This window comes from Myotis myotis, unplaced genomic scaffold (assembly GCF_014108235.1).
Source record: "Myotis myotis isolate mMyoMyo1 unplaced genomic scaffold, mMyoMyo1.p scaffold_m19_p_12, whole genome shotgun sequence".
Classification (NCBI taxonomy): Eukaryota; Metazoa; Chordata; class Mammalia; order Chiroptera; family Vespertilionidae; genus Myotis; species Myotis myotis.
The window spans coordinates 4957554-4978320 of NW_023416316.1; the positions used below are offsets into that span (position 1 = coordinate 4957554).

Here is a 20767-nt window from a genome sequence, read left to right on the forward strand (position 1 = left end):
CTACCTCTTCCCTGAGGGCTGGGAAAGCTGGGCTGGGCCCCAAGGGGCCTGGGGCTGAGTCTCCCTCACTTTCTGCCTCAGTCCAAAGCCTCAGCTGGAGCAGGGCCGCCAGCCACATTGTCCTCCAACCCACAGACTTGACTGGGGCAGCCCTTCCCCCAAGTGGGGGCCTGTTTCCTAGGCCTGATGAGGAAACCGGGGACCCCCTCTTTTAACTAAGAGCAGCCCAAGCACATGGGGCTCCTCCTCCCTGTGAAGCCGGTGCCCCTGCACACCGCTTGTCCCTTGCCCACACTTTCCAAACTGCTTGTCCTTGGCAGAAAAATCCAGAATGTTATGACAGTGCCAGAAGTTTCATAAGATATCATTCTTTTATGGACTAAAAGTATATATTTGGCTGGAATACATGCTGGGGAGGAATAGAGAGGAATTTTCTCTCAAGCACTTCCTTTGTCATTCTATAAAGACTCTTGACCCAACAGTTTCAACTCTTCAAAAAATTCCTAAGAAAACTCCTTTGCCTCCCCCCCCCCCCCCCCCCCGCCCACCCAGGTCATTTCCGTTTTCTGTTCAAACCCGCTGTGTGGGGTCCTCCCCTGCACTTCCTCTGCACCAAGCTCTGAGCTAAGTGCTTAAATATGTGCCCTCATTCAATCCCTGTGGGGAGGCAGCCCTGTGGGGAGACGTTGCTTATCCTCCTTTTACAATGAGAATTCGGTGGCTCAGTGAGTTTAAGTCACTTGACCAGGATCACAGAGCTTGTCAGTCAGAAGGCCGAGCTTCAAAGACAGGTCTGAGCAGGCCTAAAGCCTGGTCCACCTCTCAGGCATTCTTGCTCCAAAGGCTCCCCAGAGAGGGTCCTGCTAAAGTCCCCAAGCAAACAGTGGACACGGGTAAAACCAAGCCCCTTCCCCTGAGACCTTCTCATTCCCTTCTCTCTGCAGGAAACTGTGCCCACTACCAGAAGGGAGGCTGGTGGTATAACGCCTGCGCCCACTCCAACCTCAACGGAGTTTGGTACCGCGGGGGCCATTACCGGAGCCGCTACCAGGATGGGGTCTATTGGGCTGAGTTCCGAGGAGGCTCCTACTCACTCAAGAAAGTGGTGATGATGATCCGGCCCAATCCCAACACCTTCCACTAAGCCAGCTCCCTCCAACCTCGTGGCCTGGCCTTTGCTGGGAGCCTGCCCGCCCCCACGCAGGCCCAGGACACAAAGCAACTCCTCGCCAGTTCACCGGAGCCGGGAGGACTGGGACCTGGAGGACTGGGACCTGGATTCTGTCCCAGTCACTGCAGTGGATCACGGACCTGAACAGTACAGTATTCTCTGTCCCTACACTCCTTCACACCAGACAGCCCTCGCGTTTCCCGACAGGACGGGACTGCAGACCAGTCTTTCTTTAAATAAACTAAGGTCTAGAATAAAAGCACAACTGCAAAATACCTTCATGATATACACGTGTATGAGCCGATCTTGCCCACCTAAGTGTATGCCACATACATATGCATTTAGATATATGGCACATGTAATATATCTAGATACATACAGAGGTTTGCCTTACATACCTAAATACACAGTCAACCCTCGCGTGCTGACACTCTTACCAGCATCATTACTCCTGGAGAAAGCCTTTCCTTGAGTCGTGGTGCTTGTGTCTAAGTGCAGACCAGACTGTGCAGCTCCCATTCAAAGATCAGTCCTTGGTGTCCATGTGCTGAATCCTTCCAGGAATGTCTACAGCGCGATTCTCTCTCAGAGGGGTTTCCAACTTAAGAACCCCTTTGGCCACCTAATCAATTTCGAAATCCCCCTCTATCTCTGTTTCTATACGCCCCCCATTCTCAGGACTTTCGCCATCTGTCCATCACCCCTCCATTTGTTCAACAGCATTCAGTAAGCCTCTTATGTGGGTCACTCCTTGGCCACTTGCTCTACTTCCAGGCACCTTTCTGCTCTGCTCTTCTCCTTGCCTTTCTGTCGCACCCTCCTCTCCTTCTAGGAAAGATTCCTCAGCCTCTGAGGAGGAGACAGTCGGGGCTCCAGGTTTCTGGCCAGGAAAGGGAAGGCCAGGACCAAAGCTAACTACCAGCCACACAGATAATGTACTCACAGTTTTGTATTTCCCATTCACACTTTAGCCTACATGTCATCTTAACCTTCACAGAAATAATAGCCTACCATGCCCAGGAGATACTCAAGGAAAGAAAAAGTCATCATCTGACCACTGGGACCCCAAATGGCTACAGACCAAAAGGCCCATGCTCTCAGGCCAACTAGAGTCCGCGTCTCATCCCCAAACTACACTTCCCGGAGAATGCAGGTGCCACAAAGATGAGAACTGGCCATTTCTTGTGAGTTACTGAATAACCAGGGGCCACCGGCCCCCTTGTTCATTGCATTAACAGCGAGGTGGCTCTCCCAGTCCTGTTGGCCATAGAGGGTCACACTCAGTACTACGGAACTATTGCCAAGCGGGAGCAGGAGAGGAGTCAAGGTGAGACCCTCCCAGTGGGTGAGAGGGTCGGGGCGTGCAAGCCGTTGGAACATTGGTACTGTCCACGTCTGGGTGTGTGCCTATTACCTCAGCATTCTCGCAAAGTGTACCATGTAGCATGTTTGTGTATATAAAAGGGAGGGTTTTTTAAAAATATATTCCCAGATTATCCTTGTAATGGCACAAATCTGCAATAAAGCCATCAGTGCTATTTGGATGTATCTGCACTGTGTGTCACTGTTTGTGAATGCCTTCCTGGGACCTCCGATATAAGAGCCTCTTTAAGTAAAACCAGGAAGAGATGCAGCAGGAGGGACACACACCAGTCATTTAAATCCCACTCTCCCTGCCTCTGGTTTCCACTCATGCCCCAGGAGTCCCATGACAGCACCTCGGGCCGAGATGGTCCTCTGGTGCTCCACCCCCTTACACCTGTCCTGTCCCAGACATCCTGGAGACCCTCACAGGCGTGTGGTCACACCTAAACACCTTCCTCCAGGTCTAGTCCCATTTTGCCAAATGGCACCATCTACTCAATTGCTCGGGTCAAAAATAAGGACGCCTCTCTCCCCCTCATCAAGGTCAACCCATCCCTCCACTCCAGCCCTCTCCTCTGTCCTGTTGTAGGTGCCCTTCTCCTCTCCCCTCCACTACTGCAACCCTCAACTCCTCCCTTCATTCCAAACCGATTTCTACACTAACTGCCAGAACCACCTTCCTACAAATCAAGTCCATGCGCCGGGAAGCGTCTCTAGAGCATGATGGGAAAACCCAAAAGGAAAAGGTTAAGGGACATAACCAAAGAAAGCCACACATTTTCTGCCCTCCAAATAACCAAGCATGACTAAGACTGAAAGGCAAATATGAAACCAGAGAAAAATACAGAATTAATACTCATGCTACACCAACAACTCTTCCAAATTAAGAAGAAAGATACAAACACTGTGACAGAAAACTTGGTGAAATACACGAACACATTAGAAGACTCACAAATGGCCAGTACACAAGAAAAGACTCCAGCCTCAGTAATAACTAGAGTGGTGCACTGAATCAAGCCAAAACCATCTCATGGTGCCTACTGGATTGGCAAAGGTGAAAAAAAGTCAACCTCCATGTAGACAAGGAAATGGAGACATATGTGCTCTATATACTCTGGATGGAAGTATAAAGTGACTCAATATTTTTAAAGACAATTTGGCAATGTATGTATCAAAATTTTAAATGCCCTTATACCTTTGAACCTAACAATCCTCTTCTTAATGAACATATGGGAGCTTTTTCTGGCAAAGTTGTAGCTGGGGACTGGTGTTTACTGACACCTCCTGTGCGCCTGGAATTGCACTTCTGTTTTCTTATGTGACCTCACAGCAGCCTGTGAAGGAGGTGTTCGCACTTCACAGAAGAGAAAGTGAGGCTCACCGTCAAACTGCTGGTAAAAACACCCAGCAGCAGTTAATCCAGAAGGTTCTCAGCTCCTTTCTCCCAAACCCCTAGTCAGTTTTGGGGGTCACAGTGTAATTTGGAAGCTATTTTGACCTTGGCCCAGACCACGGCCACCCCTCCCCACATACCTGGAGTGGAGTGTGTGGGATGGAAAGGTCAATGGTAAAGGAAAACAGGGTCCAACCTTCAGTCACTGGTCTGAGCTCTGACAGCTGTGCCAGACAAGGCGGAGCCACCCTTTGCTAAACTAGTGAGTTGGCCCCTAAACTAGAGCAGGCTGTGACACCAGCTGTTTCTCCCAGCCCCAACCCAGCACCCAAATCTGAGTCTTGGTCAAATAATAGCATGGCTATATGGAAGGAGGAAGGAATAAGCCCATCAGAGATGTGGAACCCACTCTCCTTAGAGCAAAATGGGGAGGGGGGAGAAAGCTTACCAAACCAAGGACATCAAAGGAGAGAGCAAGGAGATGGGAGGGAGCTGTGCTCAAGTGCACTGGCCAGCGAGCTGCTCCCCACCAGCGAACACGCCAGCCAGTCAGCACTCCTGCATCAACACTCCTCCTCCTCACCCATCCTTCCAGTGACCTGTAGGGCCTCCAGAAATAGGAGTGCTCCTGGTACTCAGGTCTCCATGGTGAGTGCACCTCCAGACGCAGAAGGAAGTAGGTGAAACCCGGCCAAACCCCCACGTCCCAGCCTGGGCCAACACCTTGGTCACTGGAGGGCACCCACTTGCTGGGCATGTGTGGGGAACGTGGCAGGAAGACAGAGGTGTTCTCCAAGCCAGCGACCCCCAACAGGACCCCTCCCCCAAACTGTGCCAATTTGAACAAGATTGAAAGAGAAACCTTCGAACTATGTAAACAATGTTTACGATGCTCATGACCCACAGAGGCTCTTTGGAAGCTCAGGGCCTCCCATGACTCCCCAAGGCCACCTCATCTGTTTTACAGTCTTGTAAACTCTCTTGGTTACCCTAAGAGAAAGCCAGACAACTGGACTAAACAAAAACGGGGACATTTTAAGTGTAACAAAATGATAAATGGGCACTCTTTCTGCCTTGGTTTTATCGACTCCTAAGGCTAGTTATAGCCCACATGCAAAACCCTCTCTGCAGGGCATGGCCCCAGACTGGTTCTACAGCATAAGCACCTGCAGCCTGAGAGAGGAGTGCAAAAAACTTTGGGGGGGGTGAGTTGTCCCCGAATGCAGGGATGGGGGATGCTCCCCTCACCCTAAATCAAGTGAGAAGGACTTCAAGGGACCACTGCAAGACTTTGGCATGGGCAAGCATGGGCATGACCACCTGACTCATGCCTCGCATCCACAGGCCTGAGGCAGAGAGCAGTGAGAAGCTGGCCGCACTGGGAGCAAACAGCAAGCCCATGTTAGGGCAAGGACAGCAAGGTCCCAGATCTCCTAGGAACCAGAGGGCAGCCTGGCTGGGGCGTGGGGGTGGAGACCGTGCCGGAGGCCCAGGAGCCAATCGAGGAGTCCTAAGTGATCAGCTGGAGGAAAAGCATCACCCCTCTGGGCAGCTGAGTCAGTGGTGCCCAGGAGGGCAAATCGGAAGCAGCAGCAGCCAAAAGGGAGAAAAGATAGCAAAGAGGGAAAAAGACAGAGTGGGCACAAGTCCTGGACACCACAAAAGATGGCCCCTTACCCCTCACTTCCCCCTCAACCCCAAGGGCACACCTTGGCGAGGCAGGCAAGTCGGGGGAGCAGGCCTAGGGGCCAGTGAAGGCTCTCCTGAGCCCTCCCCCCCAGGTCTCCCAGTCTGGTCTGGCTTTAGAATCCAACCTTCTGATTATGACTGGACTGTCTGGAATGACGTGACTGTTAGGATGTGACTGTTAATTCGCATCCTCTGCACACATAGGAGGCAACAACGGGGCCTTTTCATGCCTAACAGCAGACAGATGAGTTTTCAGTGTCGCTGGGAATAAAACTAGTCCCCAGGGTAGGCTGGGAAGGACATTGGGGAAATAGTAAAGTAGGTTTCTTCTTACACCTGACTCAGTCCAGCTCATTTAATAAGTTGGTTACGTAAGGCCACGAGGTATCCTCCAAGGCCATGAGCAGGGACACAGCTGGGCCTCACCAGGGCCAGGAACCAGGAACGGCCTGGAAGGCCTTCAAGGGGCAAAGCAGCAGCTTTCTCCTCTCCCTTTCCTTTTCCTCTTCCTGGCCTGCGGGTTTCTTTTTGTCTCTCAGTGTGCGTCCATCTGCTCTTCACAGCCCGGAGGACATGAGCTCACATGTCCTCCGAGTGCCAGCAGACTTACAAGCACCCCTCCATCCCAACGCCCGAGGGTCCGCCTGGCCCCTGGGGGGTGTCCGCCTCGGCACAGAGGGGGCGAAATGAACAGGGCTCTGGAGTTCAATGCTGGGGGACGGGTGGGGGAGTTCCCAGGTTCCCAGAAAAGCAGGGGTCATGGGCTGGGTCTATACCTAAAAAGTGTCTAGATTATATCACAGCTCTTGTTGGTCCCCATCCCCTCCAGGGACTGTATTTTGCTAGATGAATTCCGGCCTACTGCTGGTTAGAGTGTGTACTACTCCCCAGCCCTCCACACTGACCCCAGCCCTACCCCAGAAAGCACATCCAACCTTCCAGGCCCACCTAGGTCACTAAACATCCTGCCCCTCCTGGATACGATGAGCTTCTCAATAGTCTCTATGGATTAGTCTCAGGTCCCCACGGTGGGGGTCTTCCTGGCAGCATTCTGCTCTGGATAACACTCATGCCAGCTACCATCTATGGAGCACCATGTATGTCTCTAAACTCTCACCACAACCCACTGAGGTGGGTTCTATAATTACCCTCCTTTTGACACAACATTGAGGCTCAGAGAAGTAAGTGACTTGCCCAGAAATATGCTGCCTGGGACACTCAGGTTTTGAGACCCTCTGTCACCTATTATCACCCCCTTGTATGGCTAAGAATCTTGGCAACATGGAGCCTCCTGCCCCAGGAGAGGGTATGTGAGATCTCCAGCCAGCCTGTCTGTGCAAAAGCAGTTGGATGGACAGGAGGTCCCCAGATGTCAGAAAGCCAGCCCAGGGCTATTTCCCCAATTTATTTCAGAGCAGTGGGCAGGGCACAGAATAACAGAGGGCAGTGATGGAGAATATCCCACAGCTTCTTGGGGCTCCCACCCCTTTGCCAGGACTAAAGCTATTGGGCCCTGCCTCTCTCCCTCCCTCTTGTGGGAAAAGAGAGCTGCTTGTCCTACAACCTACAGCCACAACCCTACCCTCTGGCACTCATAGGGTCCTACTGTGGCTGGTCTGGCTGTCACCTCATGCACCAGTTGTACCTGGTAGAAGTCCTGGTCTACATGCTCTGGTAACTGGGTCCCTGATCTGGTGGCTCATCTTCCATCTCCATGCCTTCAAACCTGGGGCTTGCTCACCTCTCCGAACCCAGAGTCAGGCCTGAGCCAGCCCAGCCTGGTAGTTGCCACTTGTGGACACAATGCCTTCGTATCAACCATCGCGAAGACATCCAAATGTCCTGTCTCTCCTAACCTGGGGCATCCTGGGCCAGCTCAGCCTACACCTGTGACCCTGACAGAGATAACCCCTCCCGTCTGTGCAGCCTTCCCCAAGCACTTCCACATGCGGTACCTCCGGGTGGCGGCCCATCTGGCGGGCCCACCCCCGGCTCGTTGGTCCTGTTACATCTGGTTGCAAGGGCTGGTTGAGGGGTGCTCCCTTCGCCCCTGCTTTAGCACAGGAGCCCTCCTGAAGCTGAGGGACAGCTCACAATAGAAGAGAGCTCCTTGGGCAAGGTAGACAGGCCACGTTTGCCCTGACCCTTAGGGGAGCTGGGAGTGGCCCAGAGCCTGGAAGAGTAGCTAATGTAGAGGGGATGGAATTAGAATTCCCTTCTGGGGCTCTGTGATGACAGAGGCCGATGCCCTAGTCATCCAGAATTGGGGGGAAATACAGAAGAAGCATGCAGCCTCCTTGGAGCCCAGAATGCTGACCAAGCCCCAGGCAAGTGTGCCGGGGAAGGACTTCTATCAGCCTCCTCTCGGCGGAACCAACAGCCAGCAACCTTTCCTCACTGTCAGGGCAGCGCAGGGCTGTGTCGGGACACGGAGAGGGATTAAGGACAGATATTCAGGACACAGAAGCAAGAGCAGGGGGCGGCTGAGCAGCTGGGCAGGAGGCCTGCAGGCCTGGCTGCCTAACCCTGGGCCCGGAGAGCCCAGGGAACATGTGTTTGGAGTAGAAAAGCAGCTTTTCTTCCAAGAGCACAATGAATTGGTGGGGAGAGAAATGCGTATGAAAACAAGATGCTATCTTCACCTATCATTGTATTTATTATTTATTTATTGTTGTTTGTTTTTAAGGGGGCGCCAATTTACTGTTCCACTTGTTATTTATTATTCCTTGATTGCTTTTTTGTATGTGCCCTGACCGGGGATCGAACCTGCAACGTTGGTGTATGGGGAGGACGCTCTAACCAACTGAGCTACCCAGCTGGTGTGGGTCAGGGGTTGAGTATCAACCTATAAACCAGGAGGTCAGGGTTTGATTCCAGGTCAGGGCACGTGCCCGAGTTGTGGGCTCCATCCCCAGTGGGGGTAGGGGGGTAGGGGCATGGGGGGGGTGGCACACAGGAGGCAGCCAATCGATGTTTCTCTCTCATCATTGATGTTTCTATCACTCTCTGCCTCCCCCTTCCTCTTTGAAATGAATAAAAAATATATATATATATTTTTTTAAATATATTTTATTGATTTTTTACAGAGAGGAAGGGAGAGAGATAGAGAGTTAGAAACATCGATGAGAGAGAAACATCGATCAGCTGCCTCCTGCACATCTCCCACTGGGGATATGCCCGCAACCCAGGTACATGCCCTTGACCGGAATCGAACCTGGGACCTTTCAGTCCGCAGGCCGACGCTCTATCCACTGAGCCAAACCGGTTTCGGCAAAAAAATATATTTTTTAAAAAAATGGTTGGTAACATCTAGAATTGGAGAGTGGAGAACACAGGCTTGCCCACACTGTGCCACTGGACATATCACTGCAGCACTTGCCAAGGGCATCCCAGCAGCAGCCATCAGAACAACAGCCCAAGTTGCCTTTTTCCCAGCCATTCCACTCCTAGCATCCAATGCTTCAGAAATACTCTGACAGGCAAGTGAAGACACATGTGTGAGGATCGTCCCCACTACACAATCAGTCAAAGGGAGAAAGTAGAAACCACCTACCCGTGTCAGCTGGGGCACAGCTAAACAAATGAGCTCGCACCCAGGCACTACCCAGTCACCCACGCCTCAGTGGGAGCCCGGAGCCATTGGCAAGAATGAGGTTCTGTATTTGCTGCCACTGAGCATGGAAGACACTGTAAGTGGAACAAAAAGATGCAACCAAACAATACGTATAAAAAGCCCATCCCCATTTTGGTTAAAAAGTACAGTATTATTCTCACATCCCTGTGCACATATATGTGTACAAGTAGATTAAGAGGTCTGGAAAAATTCACACCCACCATTAACAGTGGTTGCCTCTGAGAAGCAGGAGAACAAGAAGGGATTTTTGCTTTTTACTTTATAGATTTCTTTTTAGTGTGAATGAGTTTTATAACAACCGTGTCATTTCTCTATTTTAGTAAGTTCTTAAGAGAATGAGTGGGTGCCTAATCCGCTCCCGAGCACAGCCTTTCCTGCGGCCTCATTCCCCAGAGGCAGGCCCTCCTGGGCCTCTGCAGGTCTGGACACTGCACTCCAAAGGCCAACACACACGTGACTAGGGAACTGCAGCCTTTCAGGCCCCTCGCTGGCACCTTTCTCCTTAGAGAGGTGCAAGAACCCATCACCTCTCTAAGTGCAACCACACCCTCTGTCCTACAGGATTTCCGCCCTCACAATGAGCACCTCAGAGGGACCGAGCACTTCTTGCTGCCCTGCAGGTCAATCTTTCGATCTTTTACATGTTGGTTTACAGCTGATGTTGTGCCAATGCAGATGGGGCAACAGAGTAATAAATGGGATGGTGATAAAGATTGTGCAATGTACTAGTTATCCAATGCTATGTGACAGATTACCCCCAAACTGAGCAGCTTACAGTAATAAACATTGATTATCTTGTAGTTTCTGTGGGTCAGGAATTTGCATGTATCTTAGCTAGATGTCCTTGGCCCAAGGTGTCTCATGTGATGAGGTGAATCTATTGGCCGGGAATGCCGGCTCATCCAGTCTCCACTTAGGTAGAGTCTGCTTCTAGGCTCGCTCACAAGGTGGTTGGTAGGTCTCAATACCTGGCCACATGGGCCTCTTCACAGGACTGCCAAGGGTTTGGCAGCTGGACTCCCCCAGGTTGTGTGATTCAAGAAAGAGTAAGAGAGAGCAGGCATCTAACACAGAGGCACAGTCTTTTTATAACCCAGTCTCAGAAGCGACGTCCCAATACTTCTGCCATTCTGTTTGTTGGAAGCAAGTCAGTATGTTCTGCCCATGCACAAGGGAAAGGGCTTACACAAGGACACAAGGACACAAGGACACAAGTACCAGGGGCAGGGACCATAGGGGCCATCTTATAAGCCACCTACCACACAAAACCTTTCAGATTTCCAGGGCTGTCTTAACTATCCCTCTCTGAAAACAGTGCAAGGAGACATCCCAATGGCCCCAGGTTAGTCCTGAGGATGGAGAAACTCACTAGTCCTTCCTCTACCTAACCCTTTTCCTCGTTAGGGCTGGCTGATGACCCTGGGAGGGCCCTTGGACTCCCACCTCAACCCCCTGTTCTACTCAGGAGAGTCCCTGGAGATATTCCCCTTCTCACCCATTCTCCTGGTTTCCCAGAGGGAACATCCGGCCTGGCCTAAGGTTAGTGGTTGGGCACTGGGGTCAGACCTGGGTTTGAGAATGGGTCTGGTTTAGCTTCTGCAACTGTGAAATAAGTTAAAAAATACTAGTGCCTCCCTCAGAGGAAGGAGGGTTGGGAGGATTAAATGAGATAATGAGACTAAAATGCTCAGCTTTCACATGATGAAAAAATAAACATGAGTTATTGCATTATTATTATTACTATGAACTTCTAATTAGAAACCCAGAGACTGAAGGTCAAAGAGAGCAGTCACTCTGATGAGTATACAGATTCCTTCTAGGAAAACACACTTCCTCTTGTACGAAATGGGCTTATGCTCTCACCTCCTTTAGGGAGATCAGACCAAACTCCCTGACCCAGAGAGAAGCAGACTGCAAGCCCGCCCTGTGCCCCAGAAGGGACAAATGTGACATGGTGCTCAGCTCCGGGCAGCAAAGCATGCAGGAAACATCCCTCCCCACCGTGTTTCCCTCCCACACTGTTCTCTCCATGGAGACGGAGGGATGGAGATGGTAAACGAAGGATGAATACGTTAAGGCTGGGTGGGACCCCAGCCACAGCATGAAGTCTTGAGTTAAACTTGGTATCCGCCTGGCATATGACATTGGGTAAGTCATAAGTCAAATCACGGTGTGGTTTTTTTTTATTCATAAAATGGGGATGTTAATAACATTCACTGACTTTTTGTAAAAATTGAGCAAGGCTATGAAGTCCCAGTCTCAGAAGCAAGACTGAGAAATGTAAATTTTAAGGGAACACATCCTGAGATTGCAAAAGTAAAGGCAAAGTTCTCTCCTGGAGGGAGACATGTAGTAAGCTGCAGCTGACCACCCTACAGAACCATGGAAAGGTTTCCTTCACGTGGGGCACAGGTGTCTGTGATGGTTCTGCTGACTGAGAGGCACGTTTGAGATGAGTCAGAGGCAGTGCTTCCCTGCTTGCTGGGCCCCAGAGAGGGAGGACGCCTCGTTTCGGAGAAGGGGAAACTTGATCACAGGTTCTCCTGGGGTGGGGGACGAGGGCAACAAGCCGGCCCCTGCAGCATGTGGCCATCGGGCAGGAGGAGAAAAGGCATGGCCCATGGACTCCAGAGCAGGCATTCCGGAATGCAGGCTTCAGCTTGTCTTTGTGGCACCGACAACCCTTTCTCCACCCCTGAGCTGTGCTCCCCCAGCTAAGGAAGGGGGAGCCTGGCTCCACATGGTTCAGCAGGAGGGACTGGTCAGGGCTGGGGCCCGGCAGCAGCTGGGGCACCGTGCAGCAGCCAGAATGGATGTGTGGAACAAATGAGCATTCCCTGGGGATCCTTGGAAACACGTGGAGTGGGGAGCTGGGGCGGGGTGGGGAGGCTGGATTTACTGCATGAAGAATGGAATTTTTTCAGTTGGGCATTAAAGGAAAGGATTATCCTTAATGCTGGCAAACTTGGGAACAGCTGGATAATACTGTGGTAACCCTGACTTGGGAGCTATTGAGCTTGGTCCTGGGGCACTGGTGGCCCCCACCAAAGGGGCATCTGGGAAGCTGACATGCTGGCAGCATCTGCTGGAGGCAGATCAAGAGCACCTGTTCTTGCCTTTCATCTCTGCTTTCAGGGGCTCACCGCTCAAATGCACACACCGATTCTCAAAGCCAAAGTACAGGCAAGTGCCATGTGTCTCCGTCAGCCATAAGGGACCTGCTCCCTGACAGCTGTTTTATGTCTTTCCAAGGCTTTGCTCTAAAATGGCCTGTTTCTAAAAGGCTTTCCCTCCCCCTAGCCATTTCTGAAATGCAGTGGTACACAGTCCTCCCTCCTCCAGCCTGACCTCCTCAAAGTCATTCACATGCTGTAGGCAAAGTGACTGGTGTTAAATGCAAATCCAATCTGGTCATGCCCTGCTTTGCGGTTCCCAACTGCTCCTGGGGGTCGGGGGCGAGGGGGGTGGGCGGTCAAAGCCTGAGCTCCCCACTCCCAGTGTATAGGCCCAGGCTATCTCACTCTCCTTCCACTCCAGCTGCTTCTCATGACACTCTCCCCCTCATTCTCTCCCCTCCAGCCAGTTTTTCCAACAAACATGTTTTCCCCACTTGAGGGTTCTTGCACAAGCCGCTGTCTTTGTCTGGCATGCTCACCTCTCACCCTTCACCCCGTTTATTCATCCTTTAGAGTTTCCCTCCAGAAAGCCCTCCCTGGTCCCCGAGACTGGGTTGGCCCCCCTTTATTTACCCCTTTGCCTTTCCCTTCATAGTGCTCAACTCACTTTTTGGTTTTGAGCTCCCTGCCTGTGATCAGACCTGGGATGTGAGCTGCACCAGAGCAGAAGCGGAGTCCGGGGAGTGCATCACCTGACAGAGGCCTGCTGATCAGCTGGGGCCAGTGTGGAGACACCCCCTCCTTGCAGAGGGCCTGCAGGAGCCTTCACTCACCTACTGTTCCGAGGGCTTCGGGGCCTCAGTGTAAACACTTCTTTGTGACCAATGACCACTTCTCTTTTCAAGTCCTTTTAGAAATCTAATAGTTTGGGTCTGTTTATTTTATACTCAGAAATGACTTGCCTTTATTTTCTATTTCAAAGTTCATCTTTGAAATAAAGGCTTAACTTTCAAAAAAAGGAATAGCTTAGGTTCTAGATATTTACTTCACATATTAGAAGTCTGAGTAAATTTACCAAGAATGTTTAAATGTTCTCTTACTATTCAGAATTGTCAGAATGCCTGATTTTTGTTCTTTGAGAGATCATAATTTTCCACACTGTGTATACTTTTAGAATCAGCTTTAAATCTTTTAAAATGCATTACATTCCTCATTTTATTTAGCTATTTCCTGGAAGGAATTATAGGTAGTGAAAACCACTCTCTAAGTCAATAAAGCTATTTAGAAATAAATGGTGTAACCATCCTTCAAAGCTCTGCCTGCTTTAGTCATTATTTCAGCCCGAACTAGGCATTTACAAGTTGCCATCAGATAAAATTAAGCTGCAAATAACCCGTGTGAGTATTTCCCATCAGTATTTTTATACTTTGAAGTAATTAAAAAGAAAGTTTTTGATACAAAGAGAGTCTTATTTTTAAATGCAGTTTTCCTCTCAGTGTTTTTTAAATTATATTTCATGAGGAACTCAATGTACCAAAGCTTTCAGTGCAGGAGATTTGCATTGAAAGGACTTGGAACACACACCCACACGGTGAGGGCTACTAGTCCAGTGTGAGGGCATCTTTCCACAGAGAAAGAGACACACGGTGAAGAGTCCCAGGAGACCAGTTAGCACAGAACATCCACAGAAGTTGGGAGAATCGTCCCAGTAAAACCCATACCAACTGCGAGAGGCAAATAGCTGCTTAGGTGGCATTCAAAGCCTCAAGCCATGGGGCTAAGCAGCTGGAAATAGCAGGGACTGACCCAAAGTCATCCCCAAGCATAACTCCCTCCCGCCCTGGGAAAGTCCTACAGGGAGGACTCTGCCAGGGGGAAAAACCATTTCAGACAATTTTTTCCTATGTTGCACTTTCCAGGAATTATGTAATGCCTCCTCTTTTGATAAACAAACTCATCCCCAGAACAGATTGGGTTTTCAAAAGGAATCCAGTACTGAAACCACGACCTGCACTTGGGTAGCGTCTGTTCATGGCCATCAGATGTGCAGGCAGGGCTCTGAGCTGCCCTCTGGATATAGGGCCCCACTGAGACTCAGAATGGGATCCTGCTTCACTCTTTTCAATGAAGCTGCAGCAGCTACGACTCCTGTATATGTCAGGAGTCTTCTGAGGTATGTAAAATGCAGTGCAATTGGCCTAAGGCAGTGGTCGGCAAACTGCGGCTCGCGAGCCACATGCGGCTCTTTGGCCCCTTGAGTGTGGCTCTTCTATAAAATACCACCTGCGGGCGTGCACGTACAGTGCGATTGAAACTTCGTGGCCCATGCGCAGAAGTCAGTATTTTGTGGAGGAGCCACACTCAAGGGGCCAAAGAGCCACATGTGGCTCATGAGCCGCAGTTTGCCGACCACTGACCTAAGGGGAGAGGGAGATTACTATAAGGCTGAAGGTACCGCAGGAGGCAGGGAAGCTGGCTGGCTTAGAGGCGGAAGCAGGAGGCCTTGCAGGAGAATGGGGCCTACACTCGGAATCTCTTGGGAAGCACCTGCCATGAAGCAGCAGCTGAGATGAGGTGAAGGAGAGGCCTCAGGGCTGCACAGGCCACCTGTGCACTACAAGTCTAATGAGAGCTTTCATGGTGACGCACAGGACGCCTCTGGCCAGTGGCCTGAGGACAGGACTCGTCTGTAGTGGGGGAACCTGGGGTACATATGCTTGGTCAGGTGACTAGGGACATGGGTCAGAAAGGGGAGATGGTATTGGTCCAGATTGCCCGTGGCTGAGACCATGGACTAATGCTCTTGGGAACCCAAGGCAGCACTGCTTTGTGGCCCAAGAACAGAGAGCACCACAGTTCATCTCACTTCATACAGCGCCCGACGGAGGCCATCCACAGTCATAAATGGCAGAGGACGTACAGGTGGCAACCCCAGGGAGGAGAGGAAAATAATGACCTGGACAGGAGAGGTGGGGAGTCAGGAGAAGGCAGTGCTAAAAGCTCAGGGCTTCAAGCCAGACCATCTGGGCAGAGTCCTGGCTCTGCCACTTTCCAGTATTTGACCCCAGGCAACCTCTCAGCACCTGCCTATTCACTAGGCTACTGTGAGCATTCACTGCAATTATGCATTTAAAAACTTAGGGAAGTGCCCGACACAGAGAAAGCAGACAGTCCACGGTAGCTCTCGTGTTTTCTCATGAGAGAGAAGAAGCCATCCCTAATGACCCTGGAGCACTGGCTAATGGGACCAGTGGACTGTGCTAGGCTTCCCTCATCCCAATACCATCAATCTCATCCCTCAATTGATTAGCCTCCAACAAAGTGGGAGTGGGCTTGGAGCTATGCAATCAGCATGCTCTCTATCTCTGGATGTGAGAGGGGATCTGCCAGTCACCACGTAGAAAAACATCACAGTTTACAGCAGCCATGAGAGGAGATGAGGAAAGAATGAGAAAACATGAAAGAGAAAGCATAGGATGATATTCAATCCAATAATATGACTAAGACTCAACAAATGCGGGATTTTTTCTCCCCTAATAAAAAGCCAGGTCTCGCATATGGGGTCCAACTAAATGCAATTTTCAAGGATCATTCCTAAGACAAAGCAATTTAAAACATTAAAATCCAAAATATAGTCAAAGATATATAAAATGAATGCAAAGGAGAAATAAAACATTTCAGACTTACATATTTCAAAGAAGTAAAAGCAAATAAATGTAATCAAGATCACTTTGTAGGGGACACTTTGAAATAAATCTACAACTTAACAAACTTCTATTTATTCAATAATGCAGGGCAAGGGAATTCCAACATATATTCCTGTCCTGAGACCAAGTGGTCAAAATTATTCATTTGAATATTATAATTGAGTAACTACAAGAGCAATTTGAGAAATTACACCCTCTTTTCCAGCACCCAGGAAACATTTACAAAAACTGATCTTATGTTAACCCACAAGACAAATCTCAAACATTTTTAAAAACCTAGAAAGCATATATGTTACATATTCTAAACTAATGTAAAAAAGTTAGAGGAAAGACTGTGTTTTTAAAAACCAAGCCTGTTCATAGCAGTATTATGCATAATAGCCAAGAAGTGAAACCACCCCTATGTCCATCAAATGGATAAATAAAATGAAGTGTATCCATACAATGGAATATTGTTTGGGAATAAGAAGGAATGCAGTATGACCATGCTCCCACGTGGCTGAACCTTTAAAACATATGCTAAGGGAATAAAGGCAGTCGTAAAAGACCACAAACTGTAGATTCAAATGATATGAACTGTCCAGAATAAGCAAATCTATGGAGACAGAAAATAGATGAGTGGTTGCCTAGGGCTGAGGATGGATAAGTGAAGAGTAGGGTGGCTAGAAAAAAAGGGAGTGACTATAATGGATATGGGGTTTCTCTTTGTGGTGATAAAAATGTCCTAAATTGTACTAATGGTTGCACAACTCTGTGAAAATACTAAAAACCATTGAACTGTACACACTACATAGACAATACATGAATTACATCTCAGTAAGGCCACTTGAAAAAACCACACCCTTGAAAATTTAAAAAACACCGCCTTAAGTAATACTTGGATAAAAGAAAAATTGAAACCATAATTACAGAACATTTAAACAATATCAGTGAGAACACGATACACTAAAACATGTAGGATATAACAAAAGCAGTGATTAGAAGAAAATGTATACTCTTTATGTTTTCCAAATTAAAGTGGAAAGAATGGTATATATACAAATGAACCAATAATTCAACTGAGGCAAGTAATAGAAAAAAAAAACAATTTAAGGAAAACAGGAGGAATGAGTTATAAAAGACAAAAGCAGAAATTCCATATTTCATCAAATTTAGGATGTCATCTATTATAAGGTGCACCATTATTTTATGTATAAGAAAAACTGCTGCCAATTAAGCAATGCCACATGCTCTGTTACCATCAATGGAAAGATGCATCCCAATTTCAGAGGATTAGAATGTGGAGAGAAAGCACCTCTAAGCTGACAGAACACAGTGAATCAGAAAGCAGGATAATGTGCCCGACAAACAAATACAAAGTCTAAGTCTTGGGAAAGATAGCAGACAACCCCTGGCAAACAAGTTAAAGAAGGAGGAAAGAAAAATGCACACTATTAGGAATACAAAGCAAATATAACCACGCAGAGGTTAATTTTTTTAAGAGAATACCATATAAAACTCTATGGTCAAAAAAATTAAATGAGGAAAAAATTCTATGCTAATCATTTTTAGAACTTGGATCAAATGGACAACTTTCTACTAAAATAAAATTTTCCAAATTGGCTTTAAGAAAATTAGAAAATCTAAATTAATAATGCTCATGGAAGAAAATTTGAAGTTGTCAAAAATATCTGTCCAACAAACTGCATTAGATCCCTGAAAATATTAGAGGTCACTTCTATAAAACCTTATTTTCCCTTGTTTTTAGATCATAAAAAGATAGAAATATTTTTTCATAAAATTAGAGTTTAATAGGGTTGAATCACAGTATAAAAATATAGGTAATAATATTAAATGCTCACAATAGTATAAACATAAATTTTTTAAATGCACCCAAATAAATGAAAAGATGAAGCAAAATAAGATTATCTCCAGGTAGGATAACAAATTATAGTAAATTTCTTCCTAATTTTTACAATAAATGTGTATTATTTTCTAATCAGAAGAATCGATAATCATTATTTTAATTTTGTTGGTATGAAGCCCTGGCCGGTGTGGCTCAGTGAGTTATAGCATCATCCCATGCACCCAAAGGTTGCCAGTTCAATTCCGGATCAGACCACATACCTAGGTTGCTAGTTCAATCTCCTGTTGGGATGCATAGGGAAGGCAACCTAGCGATGTTTCTCTCTCACATCAATGTTTTTCTCTCTCTCTTTCTCCCTTCCTCTCTCTAAAATCAATTTAAAAAATAAATAAAATCAATAACATATCCTTGGGTTAGGACTTACACACACACACACACACACACACACACACACACACACACACACATTAATAATGTCCAGAGAACCAAAACAGAGGCGTTTGGTCCTGAGTTCCCTCAGTTTGGGAGAATGTGGATGAACCAGTAAGAGTCTTGTGACCTTTCTGGGCTGCAGGTTGGGGAGGCTTGGGGATTCACAGGTCACTTGTGTGAGAAGCAGAATATCCCTTATGTCAAGGCTCTCATCAAGGTTCCCATCCTTGGGAAGTATCAACAACCTACTTCAATCCAAGGAGTCAACCAATTAATTACCTCTTTATCCATGGCCCATGCTGCTTCCTGGAAAATTCTCAACTAGAAACTAAAAAATATCTTATTTAGCACCAAGTAGGTTTCTTAATAAATAATAACCGATTCGGACTCCTACCTAGATAGGGAATACTGGGAACCATCTTCAGGCTTCGGATGTATTCCCGAGTCCGTTTGTAATTATCTTCTTTAGACATCAGGTAGTCCAATTTCTCAAAGGTGGTCTTGTCTTTTCGATTCAAAAGCTGGAGTGAGAAGAACACATAGGTATGAGAAAGAAGAGAAATAAACCGGAAGAAGCTAAAGAGAAAGGACAACTGTGGGCAAAGACTAAAAGGAAACATCCGAATGGCGTATCTGTGCTGTGCTGAATCCGGAGCACAACTAAAGGGTTTAAGAGGCAGCTTTGTTCCGAGATGGAACGTTCCATGGCCTCGGTCAGTCACTTTTTGTAGGCTCTCACACTTGGAAGACAGCCGCTGAAGCTACCTGGAACACTGTTCTACATGATGCCAGAGCCCCTGCACAGCACCTGCCTCCAGATATACAGACCCTACAACAGCAAGGAGCCCGGAGAGTAAAGCAAATTGTTCCATGTCCCAGAGTATGCGCACCTACATCAGCCTCTTTCCCTGAGCCCACAGCTACTGGCTCTCTCCTCAGCATCTCTGCCATTGCTGAAGGCCCCAGGAAATTTCACACGATTCGCCTGTGTGTGCTGTGCCATGGCCAGGCCGTCTCTCCAGAATCCCTATAGTCCAGCGGTTCTCAACCTGTGGGTCGCCAACCTGTGGGTCGCGACCCCTTTGGGGGTCGAACGACCCTTTCACAGGGGTCGTCTAAGACCATCGGAAAACACACATATATAATTACATATTGTTTTTGTGATTAATCACTATGCTTTAATTATGTTCAATTTGTAACAAGGAAAATACATCCTGCATATCAGATATTTACATTACAATTCATCACAGTAGCAAAATTACAGTTATGAAATAGCAACGAAAATAATTTTATGGTTGGGGGTCACCACAACATGAGGAACTGTATTAAAGGGTCGCAGCATTAGGAAGGTTGAGAACTACTGTTGTATATGTTTTCCGATGGTCTTAGGCGACCCCTGTGAAAGGGTCGTTGGACCCCCAAAGGGGTTGCGACCCACAGGTTGGCGACCCACAGGTTGAGAACCGCTGCTATAGTCTATATCTGTGTCATATTTACAGTGGTTATGGTATTTTAATTAAAAGAAGCCAAGCTTTTTATGCATATGCAGTCATCTAAGCGATGACTTAGTTGAGAAAATACAGGAGGAACAGGTATCCACAGCCCAGGGATTAGAGAAGCGAGATCCTTTATGACAGATCTCTGGTGTGTAAAGCTAGTCACCAGGGAAAGGGTGGTTCAATGTGCATAGGAGGCTTTTGGAACGAAAGCATGGAAACCTATTCATCTTGCATGTCCCAGGTCAAGGAGTAGTGCCAGCAAATGGCAATACGTCTCCTTGAATAAAATGGCTTTGAGGAGAGGAGTCTACACTGAGAGAACAGGCTTAAAAAGAGGGTCTTAGGGATGTCACTGGAGAGGGCTGGCTTTGGCACAGCACATGGCTCCCTCAAGTTTAGCTTCCAGGACCCAGTGCCTCTGGGATTTGCGATCAATGACTGAGCCCAGGAGTATAAATGGAGAGGGAATTTAGTCCTAGAGTGTTCTTGGTCAAGTTTGGTGTTGAGACGCCAATGATCTGTGCAAGGACCTGGACCAGCAGACCTGCCACATTCGTCAGACTGAGGTAGGCCAGTGTTCAATGCCCATCAAACAGCAGAGCGCAGTGGAACAGGACCAGGGGACATCAAGCACCAGGAAAAGCAGGCCTTTGGAACTGAAGTAATCCCTTTAGGTTTCTTTAGTACACGTGCAGGGCAGTTCCCAAGACCTGGGTCTGCAAATCTGAGACTCAGGCCACGTCTGGCACATCAGGGAGCTTGGGTTGCCATGGGCAGGCCCTACCCAATTCCCTGCTCCTCAGCCTCTGGAACCACAGAGGACATAGCTGTGCAACGACCCAGCTGAGCAGTGACAGTGCAAGGACTTTGAGGAGGAGCAGTAAAAGAATAAGCTAAAGAAAGGTCCCGGTGCCA

General features: G+C 48.2%; 2 protein-coding genes across 5 annotated transcripts in view; one reads left to right on the plus strand and one right to left on the minus strand.

Moving 5' to 3' along the window:
• The window catches only part of ANGPTL2 (angiopoietin like 2), a 36745-nt gene extending 34020 nt beyond the window's left edge, over nt 1-2725 (plus strand). The window contains exon 5 of the mRNA XM_036329626.1: nt 945-2725. Coding sequence (XP_036185519.1) covers nt 945-1144 — 200 coding nt within the window. The 3' untranslated portion in view covers nt 1145-2725. The remainder of the gene's footprint in view (nt 1-944) is intronic.
• The window catches only part of RALGPS1 (Ral GEF with PH domain and SH3 binding motif 1), a 238537-nt gene that overhangs the window by 102591 nt on the left and 115179 nt on the right, over nt 1-20767 (minus strand). For all 4 annotated transcript variants that reach the window (XM_036329618.1, XM_036329617.1, XM_036329615.1 and 1 more), the window contains one exon: nt 18748-18874. In XM_036329618.1, the coding sequence (XP_036185511.1) occupies nt 18748-18874 (127 nt within the window). The remainder of the gene's footprint in view (nt 1-18747; nt 18875-20767) is intronic.